This window comes from Cavia porcellus, unplaced genomic scaffold, assembly GCF_034190915.1.
Source record: "Cavia porcellus strain 051 isolate PalLab524CR breed Dunkin Hartley unplaced genomic scaffold, mCavPor4.1 scaffold_1, whole genome shotgun sequence".
In the NCBI taxonomy this organism is placed as follows: domain Eukaryota; kingdom Metazoa; phylum Chordata; class Mammalia; order Rodentia; family Caviidae; genus Cavia; species Cavia porcellus.
Genome location: NW_026947484.1, coordinates 173,781,341 through 173,797,664, shown reverse-complemented (window position 1 = coordinate 173,797,664; position 16,324 = coordinate 173,781,341). Strand labels below are relative to the sequence as shown.

General features: G+C 56.1%; 1 protein-coding gene across 5 annotated transcripts; it reads right to left on the bottom strand.

The window, feature by feature from the left end:
- Nucleotides 1-8,182: 8,182 nt before the first annotated feature.
- Kif12 (kinesin family member 12) lies at nt 8,183-14,607 on the bottom strand. Of its 5 annotated transcripts, none has more exons than XR_010051289.1 (19): nt 14,445-14,606; nt 14,283-14,348; nt 14,115-14,193; nt 13,856-13,983; nt 13,680-13,755; nt 13,244-13,378; nt 12,963-13,098; nt 12,084-12,175; nt 11,817-11,973; nt 11,047-11,165; nt 10,871-10,975; nt 10,473-10,557; nt 10,300-10,390; nt 10,018-10,104; nt 9,583-9,670; nt 9,406-9,510; nt 9,070-9,091; nt 8,784-8,902; nt 8,183-8,560 (listed from the first exon to the last, which is right to left on the bottom strand). XR_010051289.1 is itself a non-coding variant. In XM_063260288.1 (19 exons), the coding sequence occupies exons 1-19, from the start codon at nt 14,468-14,470 to the stop codon at nt 8,421-8,423; spliced, it is 1,935 nt and encodes a 644-aa protein (XP_063116358.1). In that variant the 5' UTR covers nt 14,471-14,604; the 3' UTR covers nt 8,183-8,420. The 5 variants fall into 5 exon arrangements, 3 of the variants coding, with proteins under 3 accessions (XP_063116358.1, XP_063116362.1, XP_063116381.1); XM_063260288.1 differs by having other exon boundaries at nt 8,991-9,091; nt 14,445-14,604; XR_010051290.1 differs by lacking the exon at nt 9,406-9,510 and having other exon boundaries at nt 14,445-14,607.
- Nucleotides 14,608-16,324: the final 1,717 nt, after the last annotated feature.

Sequence of the window (16,324 nt, the reverse complement as noted above, 5' to 3'; positions counted from 1 at the left end):
TGGGCACTGATTACATCTCCTTTTTGCTTTGGCTGCTAGGGAGCTCAAATCCTTGATACACACTAGATGTAGCATCTTGCTTTGGCTTTCTGGGACAGTAAGATACTGGGCTCACAGACTTTCCCAGCCTTTTATGGATTGATTGGTGGTGGTAGCAGGAAAGTGGTGTGAAGTAAGAACTGGAAGCCAGAGCCTCTTTATTTCTGTGTTCTAAGTAATTGAAGAGTGGCTTCCCAACCCCTTTCCTAATCTGTAAAATGAAGATAGCAGTCCCCATTCTGACCGCCCAGAGAGCAAGCAAGACTCTTTTTTTTTTTTTCAAGCAAGACTCTTGTTTGTGGAGGTAAGACCTGAACTGTCCACCGGCCTTCCCTGTATACTGAGCCCTTCACCTGACCCACTCTGAGGGGCTGCAGGATCATAGATGTCAACCCCATGGCCTGCTGGAAAGCTGCCACCCACAGAGGTGAATCAGCTCCCATCCTAACCACTGGGGCCTGGAGCTGAGCATTCAGTGCACAGCCTCTTCCTGAGGGGGGATAGTGGGGGTGGTGGGGGGAGGGTGGGGGAGTGGGGATGTTTGTGCTCCCAAGATCATTAACCCGAGCAAACAGAGTGGGACAAGCTGCCAAGGCCATCTGAACTTTGAGCTTCTGGGTAAAAATTAACCCTGGGCCTGAGGATGCCAGGCCTGCTGACTTGGGTTGGCTCTGTGTTCCTTCCTGGCTGTCTGGGAGGAAGGATCCTGGAGTCCAGGAGTCCAGAGGAAGTGACCATGGCCTGGCCATGTCCAGGTGGGGAGAAGGCCCTCCCATTCAGGAGGAGGCGCCTCCCTAGGAGGCGCCCAGGGCTGAGGAAAACCTGCAGGGCTCAAGGAGGGAACAGATTTCATTCAAGGTCAACCAGCTTGTGGTCCTGGCGGGACAGACAGGCCTGATTCCTACCTAGGGTTTGTCCCCACCGTTAATTCATTTGCTCACTTATTCAGTCACCAAAATGGCCACTCTGTGCCTGGCTCTGGGGGCGGGACAGGGAGCATGGGCCTCCAGGTGCTGGCTTGAGGTCTCTTCAAAGGGCAGATGAATGAGGAGGAGAGGCTGAGGCAGGAAGGTCGCCACAGTGATAGAGGAGGCTGGCAGGGCAGGCAATCAAACCTGGAGAGTGGGAACTAGCCGGACTGCCACAAGACAGAAGGAGCTCATGCACAGATACCAGCAACTGCAGAAGGGGCACATGGTCAGAGATGTCTGGTAATGTGAAAATAAATTTAAAAATCCAGGCTGCCTGTGGCAGTTCACATCTGCAACCTCAGCACTCTGGCTAGGAAGCTGAGGCAGGAGAGTCGTAAATTCAAAGCCAGGTTGGGCAACTTAGTGAGACTCTGTCTCAAAAAAAAAAAAAAAAAAAAAAAAAGCAGCGACCACAAATTCATAGCTGTGGAGCTTGAGCGACAGCAGTGGCCAGGGTGAGTCTGAAAGCTGGCCGTCTTGGCCCTCACCTGGAGTGCATGGCAGATGTGGGAAGGAAGTGGGCTGCAGGTCAGCTCTCTAAGAGGCGATCTGGAAAGAGAAGAGGCGGGGACTGGGGCAGGGGGCTGCATGGCCGGGACGCTGGGTAGGACACAGGCCAGAGCCTGTGGCCGAGCCTCGAGTCTCCTTTCCCAGTAGAACACTGCGGCGACCTGCCTTCTGGACCCGGAGCTCTTGCCTCAAGCCCTCTCTCAGGGTCACAGAGGCTAAGCTGGAGGTGGATAGTGCCCAGGACACAGGGACCGGTGCAGTGAGAAGGAATGCTTTCCCTGCCCTCTCACTTCTAGGCTCTGCTACTCTCCCCAAAGAGAAAGGCCACCCAGAGACTCGAGTTCAGTGCTCATGACTTGCTGTGACCACGGGGCAGACTCTCCCTCACTGGCCTTGGCCTCCACTTCTAGCCCACGTCTGTCGTGGCGGAAATGAAGAGTGAAAGATGAACCTTGGGAAAGGGCTTCACAGTGAGCACTTGGACCCCACGAGTCCCCAGTGTGGCTGGAATCGTACCCCAGAGGCACGACCATGCTGTGTCCACCAGAGGGCAGGAGAGAGCTTTGACAAAGACTGCAGGGTTTGTGCTCAGCATTATTCTGTACAGACAAGGCTGGCGGCCTGCAGCAAACACCAGTAAAGAACTAGAGCTAGAGAGAGCCCAGCGGGAGAGCATGAGTTGTGGCTTTAAAAAAAAAAAAAAGGTCCCTGAGGGAGTTCCATATTGGGTTACCTTTGCTATAGGCCACAAAGGTCACTGTCACCTGAATTGCGGCTTTATTAAGTCCTTACATTGGCCATGTCCTCTGCTGAGCACTTTGCAAGCATGCCTTCCTGCGCCCTCTGGGAGGCCCCTTCTAGGCTGGTACTCCAATTACAAGTAAGGAAACTGAGGCTGCGAGAGCTGGTGGTCAGTGCTGAGGTCGCCCGCTCAGTGAGTGGTGATGCCGATCCGGATGTGTTTCCCTGACACCCAAGGCGCTCTGTGGGCTTGTCCCAGGCTCTATCTCCTGATCTTCACGGGACCTCCTGGCCTCCTTTAGGACCCCTGGAGTTAGGTGTTTCCTTTCCCAGGCCTTTTCATGGCAGAGGGGAGCATTATTTGGGTCTGTTTCTCCTTTCCGCAGCCAAGAGTGTGCCTGGCCTCTGCCGTGCCAAGTGCAGCCCTCTCTTCTTCCTGAGGGTCCAGCACTGTGCTGGGACATCAGTAGACAATGCTGCTTGACTTTGATCTAGAGGGAGAATTTAGGTTAGGCCCCAGAAGGACCCCAGAGGAGAAGGTGGCTGGGGGAGACCGGGAGATGGAAATCAACCTGCTCAGAGAGTCCTTTAATACTGCCAGCAAGCAAGGAACAAATGGTGCAGTGGCTGGACGACTCAAGAACAGCTCAATTTAGACAGCAAGGAGCCCTCGTGGAGCGGGTTCTACTGTGTCCTTGGCTTTGGCTCTCTGTGCTGGGCTAGGAGCCACATAGTCAAGAGCAGGACTTTAGACCCACAGAGATCCGGGGTCCAATCATGGCTGCAACCTGCCTGTTTGATCTTAACTGGGCAACCTCTTCTGCGAGGTGGCATTGTTCAGAGCTCCTACGTGGTGTGAGACTAAAGCCTAAGAAGCATGCCCCATCTGTGCCCCTGGGAGACAGCTTGGCTCAGGTAATGGGCCCTTAGATATGTCAGTCTGAGTTCCTGATTGTAGCAGCCAGGGGCTGGGGCTGCAGGAGGAGCTCAGACAGTGGAACATTTTGGGGCGTTCATAGCATTCCTGTGATCTGGCTGCCTATGGACAGAACTTGTAACCCAGGATTTGCCTCGTTGTGCACCATGAGGAAAGGGCTCCCACAGGATGTTCTAAAGACCCCGTCTAGGCACAGAGAGGAGACATGGGCATATTCCCACTCTCTACAACCTGGTCTTATCTGTCCACTAAAAATAGGCCCTCCTGCCCCAACTCCTGGCTGATCAAATGGACATAACCCCACACATTTAAAAGGGGTGCTCTTTGCTGAAACCACAAGGCAGGGTGGACTCTCAGGACAATATGATGTCTTTTTGCAATAAAGATAAATGATCCTCCTGGTCAGGTTGCCCTGGAAGGGAGGGAGGGACTCTTCCCTGACTCCTCCCCAGCTCTCCCTGGAGGAATCCGTGTGAGAAGGGGCGCCCTGTAGAAAGAAGCAGGCAGCACCAGTCAGTTAACTCCATGGGTCTGTAGGAGTCCAGATACTGACACGTTTCCTCCCTATCAACTACAGGCATGACAGAATATTTGCACCAAGAGTGCTCATCAGTAATAACAGTGATAACAAGTGACATGTATTTAGTGCTGGCCATGTGCCAGGCTGTTTTCAAAATTTAAAGGCTTCATTTTCAGTCCTTATAGCACCTCCTGGGTGCAATTAACTCCTCTAAAGGAAAACCAGTTTTATCTCCACTTTGCAAAAGAGGAAACTGAGGTCCAGAGGCTAACTAGCCTGTCCAGGAGCCCAGAGCTGCTAAATGCAGATGGAGGCTTAGTAAAGGGCAGGGTGCCTGAGACTGAGTAGCCTGGAGACCACCTGATCTCCTGCCTCCCTGCCCAGGGTCCTGCCCAGTAGACGAGGACTGGTCACCCAGGCTCCACTTTTAATCCTCTCGGTTCCAGTCAGAGTGCAGAGGCCTGCTTCACTGGGTAATGGGTAAAGAACTCTTTTGTCTTGTGGATGGTGGAGCTTCCTCCCTGGGGGGAAAGAGCTCGCAAAGTCTCTGCTTTATCCAAGCACCTCTACATCCAGCCTGGTGGGGTAGGAGAGACTTTGGCGGAGGGGCCCCACTGTACCCATGGGCTCCTGAGTTTGGGGAAATTGCTTTTCTACCTGTCCTCCCCTATGGTCCCAGTGGGTGGCGGTCAGAGCCCTTTCTAGGAGCCAGAGCACTCTAGTGTAAATCCTACTTCTGTCATCTCCTGGCTGTGTGACCCCAGGCCACTTCCCAACCTCTCGCCTTGCCTTCTTCATTGTGAAATGAAAACACTAACACTAGTTGAGAAATAAATGAGTTAACACGTGGCAAGTGCTTGGCACCAGATAAACTTGCTAATTATCGCTATTTGTATTTCTAGTGCACAGTAATTGTTGCTTTGTTTGTCCTTTTCCCCTGCCTGGCTGGAAACTCTTTCAGAACAGGGTAGTGGCTCAGGGTCAGACTAGTGTCATGCATACCCAGTGAGAAGAGGCCCAGTCTTTATAGAGGGGCTTGTCATTGTGCAGTGAATGAGAAACAGCAGGACCAGCGCAGAATGGAGGTTCCGGGGTCTCTACCTCAAAGTCAAAGCTCACCCTTGCTAGGTGGCCAGGGCTTCAGTGACCTCCAGGGTGCTTGTCTGGCTCACCCAGTAGGTCTGTGGTGGAGGGGTCTAGATCCTGTGTTTCTTTCCTCCACTCCTGGTCTCCAACCACAGCACTGAGCTGTCCTCAAATTCTGGTCGCTACTGCTCCTGGCTCATGGAAAGAAGGGGCCTATTTACCCAATCTTGCCCGCTTGGAACCTCAGCAAGGTTCCAAGATGAAAATGAAAAAAAGACATTTTAGAGAACACAAAGTATCTCACAAGGGGCTAGAATTGAATATAAATTTGGGGCAAACGTGTCAGTAGGCAACCGGGGAGAAAGACACAGACAGAAAACAAGGCAGGCTCAGAGCTGGGAGGGCTGAAGCCGTGAACTGTTTAGGTTCATACGGTCTTCACACTCTCCTGTGAACTCCAGCTCCTGAGGTCCTTCTGGGGGTTGGCCCCGACAAGAGCTCATAGCCCTGTAAACATAGTATCCCCAGGAGCGCTCCTTGCAAAACTAGTTGCACCCTTCTAGTGCATGTTTTCTGTGGTGCCCCACTCTACTGGCTAAAACCTGGCATCCCCAAGAGTCTGGAGAACTCAACTAGCGCTCTAGACATCCAGGTGGCTTGAGATTCACCAGCATTCTAGGAGGCCAGCTCACAGATGGCCTTCCCAAGTCTGGGAGTTTCCCCTCAGCACACACTCCATCCCCTGAAGATTGCACAGAATCCCTTCCAACTTCTAGACCATATTTTACAATTCCCGCTGGCATTTGAATTTCTGGGAAATTCCTAATGCTTCAGCACTTCCAAGAGCTTTTATCATTCCAGTACTCCAAGGTACCAGAGACCTTCTTTTCAGTTTGAAGTGTTTAAGAGCCACTGCCTCAGCCCCCACATTCCAGCAGTCTGCAGAAGAGCTATGGCTCTTGGCGTTCCAGAAACACTATCCTTAAGAGGCAGTTTCATAGTGAGTGTTGAATGGAGCTGAAATCTTCACCCAGTTCAGGAGTCCTGTGGTGGCCCCTGGGTTCCGGGCCCCTAGAAGGGGGATGCTGATGCACAGGGCTGCAAATGGCTCGTGAGACAGTTTGGTGGAACTCAATGCCTGAGAGTCCCATAACTCCGAGGAAAGGAAGTGGAGATTTTGCTGAGCTGGAGCATGGAACTAAGGCTCCAGGGCCATCAGGAAAAGCAGTGGCCAGTGCCCCTGGGTGGTCCCCATCCATACTTTACTGCAGCTCAGAACTCTCACGCTCCATGCCAGCTGCCCCCCCTCCCGCTCTGAGCCTGTGGACCTCCCAGCAAGCAGGGATGCGGCAGTGTGAAAAGTATCGGGGAGTGGAACGAGCCCAGCTATGGCCCTGCAGAGACCCCCATACTGAGGTGGCATCCAAAAGCGACTGGGAAAAGGGATGTGATGATGTAAACTGGGTTCTCTCCCGCTTTGGGGATCTGCATAAACACCACCTCTGAGCTCACAGCAGGCTCCCTGTGGCTATGTGTTTAATGAGCACAGATTGTGTTGAATTCTGCACTCTTGATTCCATCAAACTGTGTTCACTGAAAGCTGCTTTTGGCTAAATTCTCTGCAATAGGCAAAGCCACATGCAAGATGCTTTCTAAACCTCAGGGAGTCTCACCCCATGACTGCTCTGTAAAGGAAACCAATCGATGGGCACATTTGAACATGAGAAGCTCAGGCTCAGAGCAGTGACATCACTTGCCCAGAGTCACTCATGGATACGTGATGAAGCCAGGCCTGGAACCTGTGTGGTTAATCCGCCGGTTTAGCTGCCTCCTGCCCTGCCACACCCACCTTCCTGTACCTGGCATCACCCTCTGGTTCTGGGCTGCCTCTTCCTGGCCTTCCACAAATACCATGGCCACTCTGAGCACCCCTAACACCCTACTACAAGGCATACCTCCCAGTACCTGGCCCTGGGGCTTGTGTTGGCTGGCCCGGTTGGTCCTTGCTGCATGATTTGGAGACAAATCTCAAGGCTACTTTGCAGAATGCCGGATGGCACAGCACCAAGTCTTCCCTGAGCTGGTCAGGTCCAGCCTACTTCAGAGATGGGAAGACTCTACATGTAGCTGGGACCTCCCTACCTCAGCCTTGGGCTCCCCAAAGTCTCCAGCAGCTCCGGGATGGCTGACTTGATCCTCCTCCTCGGATCCCCCCCCCCAGGCCATGTGACAGCTGGCCTGTCTGGGGCTTGCCCACCTTGGCTCAAGTACTCCTGGCCAAGGCGTCTCCGTTCTCGTCTCTTCAGTGGTCCCGCACCCTCACTCACCCCTAGTCATATTCCTTCCCATACACGGCCAGCATGATCTAAATGCAAACCTAAGCCGGTGATTCCTCAAGAGCCCTCTACTGCCCCAAACTCTGGATGTGACCAGCAAGGCCCTGCGATTCCCAGACCCACAGATCTGGGAACCTCAGAGATGTCTGGGCCTTTGCCTCCCAGCTGCCCATCTTTCCTGGGCTGCTGGCTGCTGCCTCCCAGCATTCAGGGCTTCCTTGAAGGCCTCCGTGACCCTTTCACAATTTCTGTTTGGGCGACTCCCACCTTGTACAGCCACAAGTCCCACTTGCCCACTGAAGCACTTGTAAATCACTTGCAAACTTGTAACTGTTTATCCCCACCAGTCTGTGTGCTTCCTGGGCAAAACCACCTTCTTTCTTGTTGGTTTTACTTACTCCTAACAGCCTGATCTGCAGACAGGGGCAGTGGTATTGGATGGACAGACGGACGGATGGATAAATGAATAATGGGTCTCAGTTTCCCCGAATAGTTAGGAGAGTTAGGTTGGCCTGATGGCTTTCTCTCATGAGATACTGCCCCTGCCATTCCCAGTTTCTCACGTGGTGTCTGAACTGTGATCATCCTGTTGGGGACTCATACCAAGGACCATAATGTTCCTCACACTCTTCACCCTCACTGGACCTGGAAGGAACAGGAGCTATGTCCCCTATTTCAGGGACTTGAGGCCAGAATCAGTCCAGGACTGTGCAGGGGCCTCCTGGGGTCCCCTCATAGACCTGAGGCACACAAAGCTGAGTCTCTTAAGCCCTCCAGGACACACGCAGTTGGCACAGAGTGAGGGACCCTGGACCACTCCCCTGTCCCAGCTCAAGTCAATCAGTGAGCTTTTTCACTTTGGTGCTCACCACCCTGCCCCACCCTGCCCACCAGTGGACACTGTAGTTGCTCGATTAAAACTTGTCTAATAATCAAAGGGGAGCCTAGGACACTGCAGAGCAGAAGGGGTCCACACACTGTGCTTCCTCCGGATCCTCTCAAGGTCCCCTCCACTCTTGCAGAGGTGACAGGCACCGGAGAATTGGAGTTAACACCTGTCTTTATTCACGCATTCTGTTACCCACTGCCTGTTTTCTCCAGGCTGGGGAAGGCTGGCCCTTTCTCCCTGAATAGCCCAAACCCAGGGCTCCCACCTCAGATGTGTCCTCTGCCCAGCTCAGGGCCAGTGGTGGTGGCCAGTCCCTCCACACGTTGGGAGAAAGAACTCGAGAGCACAGAGCTGGCCCAGGGCATGCGCAGCCTTGGGTCCCACTGTGGCTTCAGTGGGGAGGAAGGATGTGGTCCGGGTTCCCAGAGCCCTCTCCGGGTGGTGGCTGGCTCTGGCCACATCGCAGGGAGCTGCCAATCTGGTGTCTGAGGGCCTCCAGCCTCTGGGCCAAGTTTGCAACTCCAGCCCCACCTGAGAAGCAGAGAGACTTGAGCCCTATACTCTGAGCCGTCTTCAACCTGGTCCACCTGGAAGCTCAAACGCCATCTGCCACCCTCCCCTGCCATCCCATCCACTCTAAAAAGAGAATTTTAAAGTAGGAATCTGCAAAGATCTTAGAAACACTGCTCAAGCCCACCCTATTCAGAGATAGGAAACCTGTAGCCCACCAGGGCCCCTCCAACCCCCCCCTCACCTCGCAGCACAGGTGGCGTGTTAGGGGGCCCCACAGGCAGAGGGGGAGCTGAGGGGACCACCTCTTCCCCAGTCAGCATCTCTGCCAACACTGCGGTCTGTGTCCAGCTGCCATGGTTCCTGGGCCAGGTGAGTGGGGACAGCAGGTGAGCCTTAGTTGTCCCCAGGCCTTTTTTTTCATGACCCAGTGTCCCAGGGCTGGGCCCACCTTTCTGTGGGGCATTTGGCAGAGCCAGGGCTGCATGGAGGTGCCCAGGGAGGGGGCCGGGCAGAGAGAGGCATGTCACCTGGGGCCTTGGGGTCCAGCATCTGCAGGAAAGACCAAGCCCACAGTCAGACACCCCAGCCTGAGCTCTAGGTATTCCACTTCCCCGGTGTTAGCTACACCCTCCATGTTTACCCCCACAGGGCACCAAGAATATCAAGCAGCACGAAGGGATGTTGGTCACCTTCCTCTATGGCTCCTTCAATGCCCTTTCCTGAGACTAGGCATCTTACACCCTGTGCAGAGGGAGCCCCAGCCAGCCCTTCACCCGTATCTTCCACCATGAAACCCTGGTTTCCCTTGCTGAGCCTCACATCAAATCCCCACTTCCCTTTGCCTCCACCTTGGCCCTTCCTACCTGTGGCAGGTGGCCCTCCCTCTGCGGACATGCCCAGTGGGCCAGGGGTGACTGGCACAGGGGGCAGAGGTGGCAGCATGGCCAGGAGCAGAGAGGTGGCAAGGCCTGCAAGAGGGTGCTTCAGTGGCTCTGTGACATCCCAGCCCGTTACCCTCTAGGTTGGGTGGTGGGACTCACGTGGCAGGGGGCAGCTGGCAGCATCAAGCAGGGCCACGGTGTGGTGACAGCAGGGCCGGGACAAATGGAGCAGGCAGAGAGGAGGCGCCTGGGAGGAAGAGCGAGCCTATGCCTGCTGCCCCCAAGCCCTAGGCTGGTCTCCAGGTCCCCTTTCCAACAGTGACTCCTGCAGCGCCTGCTCTGTGCCAGCCTTGGCCCCGTTCCCATGGGCCACAAACGAACTCATGCTCTCCAGGCTTTAAAGAACCCCATGAAGTGGGCAAGCCAAGACCCCCATGTCACAGAAGGGGGAAGCCCAGGGAGTGAGGACCCAAATGGTCAGCCCGAGGTGACACTACCAGGATACGGCAGACCTGGGTGGTTGGGATTCAGAGGTCAGATGCTTACCCACCATGACACCCCCTGGCCCGCAACCTCTGTCTGAGGCCTGCTCACCTCTCCAGCTCCTGGACCTGCTGGGTGAGGACCTGCTGCTCACGCAAGGCCAGGTCCCGGCTCCTCTGCAGCTGATTCATTTCCTTCCTGGGAACAGTGAGCCCCAGGGGGTGACAGGAGGCAGGGCTGCTGGCATGCCAGTCAGCCTCTCCTCACTGCAGGAGACTGCCTCCCCAGGAAGGTGACAAGGGGACCCACGGAGCAGGAAAGCAGGGCACCTTGGCCCAAACAGCAGCGGGGATAGGTGGGGACAGAGTCCCCAGGCTGTGTACTGGGCCCTACCTGAGCCTCTCGTTCTCCAGCATGAACTCCTGAAGCATCCCATAGAGGTTCCGCTGGGCCCAGGAGGCCCGCGCCCCATGGAGCCCGGGGGCTAAGGGAAAGCAAGAGGTGGCTGGATCCACAGAAGCTGGGGAACCCATCCTTACCTCGCCTTGTCTCCAGGGGGTGCATACCACTGGGCTCCATTCGGTCCACCTGGCAGCGCTGCAGGCGGTTCTCCTCCTGGAGCTGCAGCATTTCGGATTCCAGACGTGGGGGCTGCAGAAAAGAGGACCAGGGCAGCACAAGCTGAGAACTGCGTGGGAACTGCGCAGTGAAGGGCATCTAAAATCCAACTCATGCCTCACTGGCCGGCCTTGCATCCATCTGCAGCAGCAGCTTGCTGGAACCACATCATCCCTTGGCTGGGACTTCGACCCCTCCCATTCAACCACAGTTACACCATTTCTAGGATTCCAACCCAGATCCCAACTCAGACACAGTCCCAGACTTTAACCATGGTGCCAGCTCAGGCTCTGAACAGAGACCACAGTCCCTTTTCTGTCCCCTGCCCAAATATCCTTCTATTCACCTTGGGAACCTGTGGCCGAGTGGTGACTCGCTGAGCCCGGCTTGCATATCGTAGGGTGCTGAGAGTCTCAGGAAGGCACTGGGCAGAGGGGGACACGCAGGCCACCTGGGGAGGAGGCCCCCTGAGTGCTTCTCTCAAGAGCCACCATACCCTCCCTGCAGTATCCCCTTGGGTACCATGAGGGTGACTCCCCGACCCCCTAGTGAGTCTGCCAGCAACTTGGTGAGCTTGCTGTCCCGGAAAGGGATGTGGTTCTGCTTCCGCTGTGGATCCAGCAGCAAGGAGATGCAGTGACCTGGCAGGGACACAGCAAGGCCACGAAGGTTATAGCACTTGTCCAAGGCCATCTCGCTGGAACACTGCAGGGCTGGCATAGCCATCAGGTCCAGGTGACTCTTCTACACCTGTCTGTCTGCATGCTCGCCTCACCCACTCACTGGTGTTCACCACCCGCCTCAGCATCTTCAGGGGGCACAGCTGATCCTGTCCACCCCAACCCCTATGTCTAGTGCAAGGCCTGGCACTGAGCAGGGGCTTAGGGAACTTCTAACCAATGGCTCAATGGAAAGGAGCAGCACCCTCGCCTGACACAGATCTTCAGATCTCAGTCTGATAATCTGGGGTGGAACCCAGGTCCCTGCCCTTCTCCGTTCTGGGCCTCAGTCTTCCCAAGGACAGGGGGACAGGCTGAATGTCGTGCGTGAGAGGTCCCTCTCTGCAGTGGTGTTCCTACCTCCTGAGTTAGGATGAAACTTACAGCATGTGAAGGAGTGGCAGTGTGCTGCATGGGGATGGGAGGGCAGCAGCTGAGTCAGGGTCAGATGAGGCCTGTGGCTCCTGGACCACTGCCATCACCTACACACTGCAGTGCCCCTGGGCCCTGCTGTGGTCAGCTACAGGTCAGGCACAGGGCTGCAGGAACCTGATGTGTTGTTTCAGGTCTTACTCAGGGCCAGCAGGCTGCGGTTGATGCTGTTGGCCTCAAGCATCAGCTCCCCACGGGATCCTGTGGTCGCCACCTTCTCACTGCCAGCCAGGTCCACAAAGCACAGCTTCCCAGCAGCAGGGAACTCCCCTGGGTCCGAAGGAGACTTCTTCTGCGGCTGGGGCACAGGGCTTGATGGGGACTTGGGAAGGACTGTCCCCACTGCAGTCACAAAGTCAAGAGTTCCCAGCGGCAGCAGACCCTTGCTGGGTGGCACTGGGCACTCACCCTGGGGCGGCTGATGTACAGCGTGAGCAGTGCATGGCTGCGGCTGGAGGCCTGGTTGAGAGTGTGAGCAGAGCTCCTCCTCCTGCTGAGACCTGGAGGGAAACATCAGGAGCTGCAGCACTGTGAAATGAAAAGGGAGCAAAGGCTTGGGGGCCGGGGGGTGGGGGCTGGATGGGGGGGTGGAGTGGGGGATGAGTGGGGGCTGGGTGTGGTGGGGGTTGGGGGTAGGAGAGTAGGGGGGTAGAGGTGAGGGGTGGGGGGGGTGGAGAGGTGGCAGAGCAGAAGCCCAGAGACAGGAGGTAGTGTTGACTTGGCAGGTCTACAAGTCAGATGCCAGGGTGACGGGCAGAGGGCAGCACAAGACAGCCAGATTCTCTCTCCTAAACATCTCTCCTGTTGCCATGTGGGAAGAGGGAGAAAACTGAGGCAGGGGATCCGCTGAGAGGAGCAGCAGCACAGAATCCAGAGCCGCAGCTGCTCAGTAAACTGGAGGAATGAGTAAGGCTGGAAGGGAAGGGGTTTATAGGGTGCGCTCAGAGGTATGACCTTTGCCCTCAGGGCATCAGGGCATCAGGAGACAAAAGATAAGTGGCCTGCCTGAAGCACAGAGAGGGGTTGGAAGGGAGGAACTTGGAGCTGACAAAGAAAGTGGCGGGGTGGGAGGTGACATGGAACCAAAAAAAGCTGGCTCAGAGGGCACAAGTGGCCAACCCTGGAGACAGGCTGGGGACTGAGGCCAGCAGCCGTGGGCCCTGTCTTTAAATTGCACGTTTGCCAGTTCTTCACCAAGACATTTGTGAAGCCCCAGCTCCTTCCTGGGCTCCAGGCCTCAGTCAGTGAGGGCACCCACACCCCACAGCTTCCCTGAAGGAGCCGCACCCATCTGCAGAAGTTCCATCAGGGCCTCCAGACCCCCAATTTCCACCACCCGCAGCTGCTCCACATAGAAGCCCCGAGTCTTGTTCCAGCGAACAGGGAGGGGCCGGGGAGACCCGGCACTCAGCAAGTCCCGAACCTGGAGGAGGAGGTGCAGGTAAAGACTCGCTCTGAATCCAGCTCCATCTAGCCCTAGGCCTTCTGGACAAGGATCTCCACCTCCGCTTTGGCCCTCCAGCCTGCCCCCGCACTTCAGGGGCCCGCCCTCCTCCTCCACCCCTTACCTGCTCATTGTAGATCTCCAGGTAGGAGGCGCGCAGGGTGACCTGGGCACCCAGGTGCTGCACGCGGTCCAACAGCCAGGCGAAGGTCCTCTGCATGATGCCAGCCAAGCTGGGGGGCACAGGCACCCCCTCCCCCTGAAGACGAAGTTAGCTGGGCCTGCTGCCGTGTAGGCCGCTGCAGTAGCAGTGTTATAAATTACCCTCTATTTGGGGCACTTACAGCACGCCAGGAACCGTGCCAATGTCCCATATAAATATCTCATTTAATCCTCACTGTCAGTGTAGTCACTTCCATTTAGAGGAAGAAACTAATAGCTAGTAAGGCGCCAAACTGTGTGAGTGCCTTTCCTTGGAGCCTCAGCGTCGTGGCCGGAAAATAAAAGAAGCCCATCATTTGCGGGGACCCTGGCAAGGGGGTCGCTGGTGCCCGGCCCACCTGGGGAGGAGGTCCGGTCAGCGTGTAGGTCTTCCCGGAGCCGGTCTGGCCGAAAGTGAAGACGGTGCAGGAGAAGCTGAGGGCGGCAGGGGCGCGGTGGGACCAGGGCGGCTGCGCTGGGCTGGGCTGGGCTGGGCTGGGCTGGGCGCGACCCGGGCGGAGCCCGCCCCACTCACCCGCGCAGGGCCAGCTCGCCCAGGCGCCGCACGCCGCACGCCCGGAACACGTCCTCCTGCGTGCGCGCCCCGTCCAGCACGGCGCCGAAGCGGAACGCCACGTCGGGGCCGCCGCCCGGGGGGCTCACCTGGGGAGCGGCGGGGGGCGGGGCACGAAGGGAAGGCCGGGCGGGTTGGGGGAGGGAGGAGCCTAAGGGAGGGACGCTTGAGGGTCCCGGCGACCTCTGCTTGGGCTGTTGGGGAGGTGCGAGTTCCTCACCTGCAAAGTGCGGGTCCCCGAGCAGTGCAGTGCGCTCTGCTCCCCTCGACGCAGCTCAGCCTTGCTCATGGGGCGCACCCTGGGATCCAAGCGAAGGCCAGATGATCCCGCCTGACGTCGCCATCGGTCCCATCCTCGCCCGGGTTTCTCCAACCCCTTTCTGCCCACCTGAGCACCACTTGGATGGGCGTTTCCTGCCCCTCTGGCCCTTGCTCCAGGCTCCGTGCAGGGTCTCTGTGGTAGCAATAGGAGGCGCCATACCGTGTCCCTGCCCCGCTGCCACTGCGAGCGGCGTGCAGGGCTCCCCGACCTTCCAGAAGCTCGGCTTACCCGTCGGGAGATCCACGTTCCTCCATGTCCCGCTCTGAGCACGGCCTTGGCTCCGCCCCAGTCTCCTGTCTCTCCTCGCCAATCCTCCCCTTCTCCTGCAGCCCGAGACTGGCCACACACACCTTACCCCCACCTCCCGCCCCCGGGTCCCAGGCGACCATCCATCCGGAAAAGCTCCTGGCGGCCCACGGCTGGCTAGTTAAAGATTTACCCCCCAACCCCACCCCTACGGTCTGGAAAATCTCAAGCTAGGGCCCCCTCGCTAGGGGGTTCTGGAGTCTTTGCTCTTGGCCAGGCGACCAGGAAGGGACCCGCGGGACCACCCAGATCATCCTTGTCTGGGCCCGGAAGGGCTCCAGGGAAGACCTGAGAGCCGATTTCCAGTATCTGGTTAGACACTGGGCCCCTTACTTCTGCAAGGCCACATCTAGTCCGAGGCCGCCCTGTTGGTTGTGAATCTCCCTGGTGCGGCTTCTGACAGCAGGAGAGAGGTCCCCGGAGGGGGTTGGACAAGGGCTCATCCTGTGCCCGGCTCCAGGCTGGGAATCTGTGCACCCGGCTCCCAGCCCCGGACTGGCAGAGGGGTCAGGTAAGATCAATCCAGGGCGCAGCATGCAAGCTTCAGGTGCAGAGGCAGAAGACTCACACTTCAGGAAGGCAGGGGGCTCCTGCAAATGCCTCTCCTCCTAAACACACTCTTAAGATGGCAAACCCTGAGTCACCCCCACCCAGTGTTACACTCCGTACCAACACAGAAGCTGCCAACTACCAAAGCCACTGCTACCAGCGAATGAACTGTCTCACGTGGCAGTGAGCTTCCATGAACTAGTGGTAGGCAAGCAAAGCCTACGGACATTGTAGCTACAGGCCTGCTGGCTGCATCTTCAGGGAGGGTCCTGTGGAGCAAAGAGTTGCAGCTCCCAGCGCTGCCATTAATTTGCCCTTTCTTCACCTCTGTCCTCCTGTGAACCAGGCTTAATGATCTCTCCCGTTACATGGTTGCTCTGTGATTCCAGTCTGACAGTGTAATTAAAAGTGATCCTTAAACTGTAAAGAATAACCTAAAAATATAAATAAAAACCCCTAAATGATCCCCACGATCATGTTCAAATCTCATTTCTTTAATCTATTGGTATTTTTTTAGTCACTGAAGTGGATAGGACAAGAATTACTACCGTTGTTTTTCAGATGGGAAACCGGAGGTAAATGGAAGATGACATTACCGAAGAATCCACCTATCCAGGGCATATCCAAGAGTTTAATCAGGAGCTACGCCCTGGAAAGTCCCATGCTCTCTTCCCTGGGAGGTTGCTTTTTTCACTTGTAAATCCAGAAAGTGAACAAGTTGATTCATTAAGGCCCTCAGGCCCATCAGTCATTTGCATCTTCGAGTACTTTGTTTTAATCAGGTTGCGCTTGTACAAGCTGCCCCAGGGGCTTTCATGAAAGTATGGAGGCCTACAAGGTGTGTGTCAGGGGCTGATGGCTTTCAGTGGGAATTTTGCAGCAGGGTTCCCAGTCCGGGTCAGATATGTGCATCCTTGACTTCCGCGAGCAGGAGCCAGGTTTCACTTCTGTCCTCTGACAGTGAGTGCGCACATCTGCTGCCCTCACATTGAGCATTCGCCAGCAAATTTTTAAAAAGACTCCTCTGGGCTGCAAGCTTCCAGGCACTTGAGATACATTAGTGAGCAAAACAGATAAAAATCCCTGTCCTCCAGTGAGGCAGGAAAGACAGAAAAGAAAAATAAGACTATAAATAATTTACCACTTCTGTGGTCTGAGGACTTCCGTGCTGTGAAAAATGCCAGTGAGGAGTGAAGAAGCCTGAGAGTGTCGGGAATGGGAAAAGTTGTCTTTAAAAAGAGTCATGAAATACC

Bases quoted from the DNA above. Each gene is read 5' to 3' on its own strand.
- Kif12 (XM_063260292.1), bottom strand. From the start codon at position 14,605: ATGGTCGCCTGGGACCCGGGGGCGGGAGGTGGGGGTAAGGTGTGTGTG. The intron at 13,379-13,679 runs GTGGGCCGGGCA...CTTCGTCTTCAG, and splicing joins TGACCGGACCTCCTCCCCAG to GGGGAGGGGGTGCCTGTGCC. The intron at 9,092-9,582 runs GTGAGTCCCACC...TCTTTCCTGCAG, and splicing joins TGCCAGCTGCCCCCTGCCAC to ATGCTGGACCCCAAGGCCCC.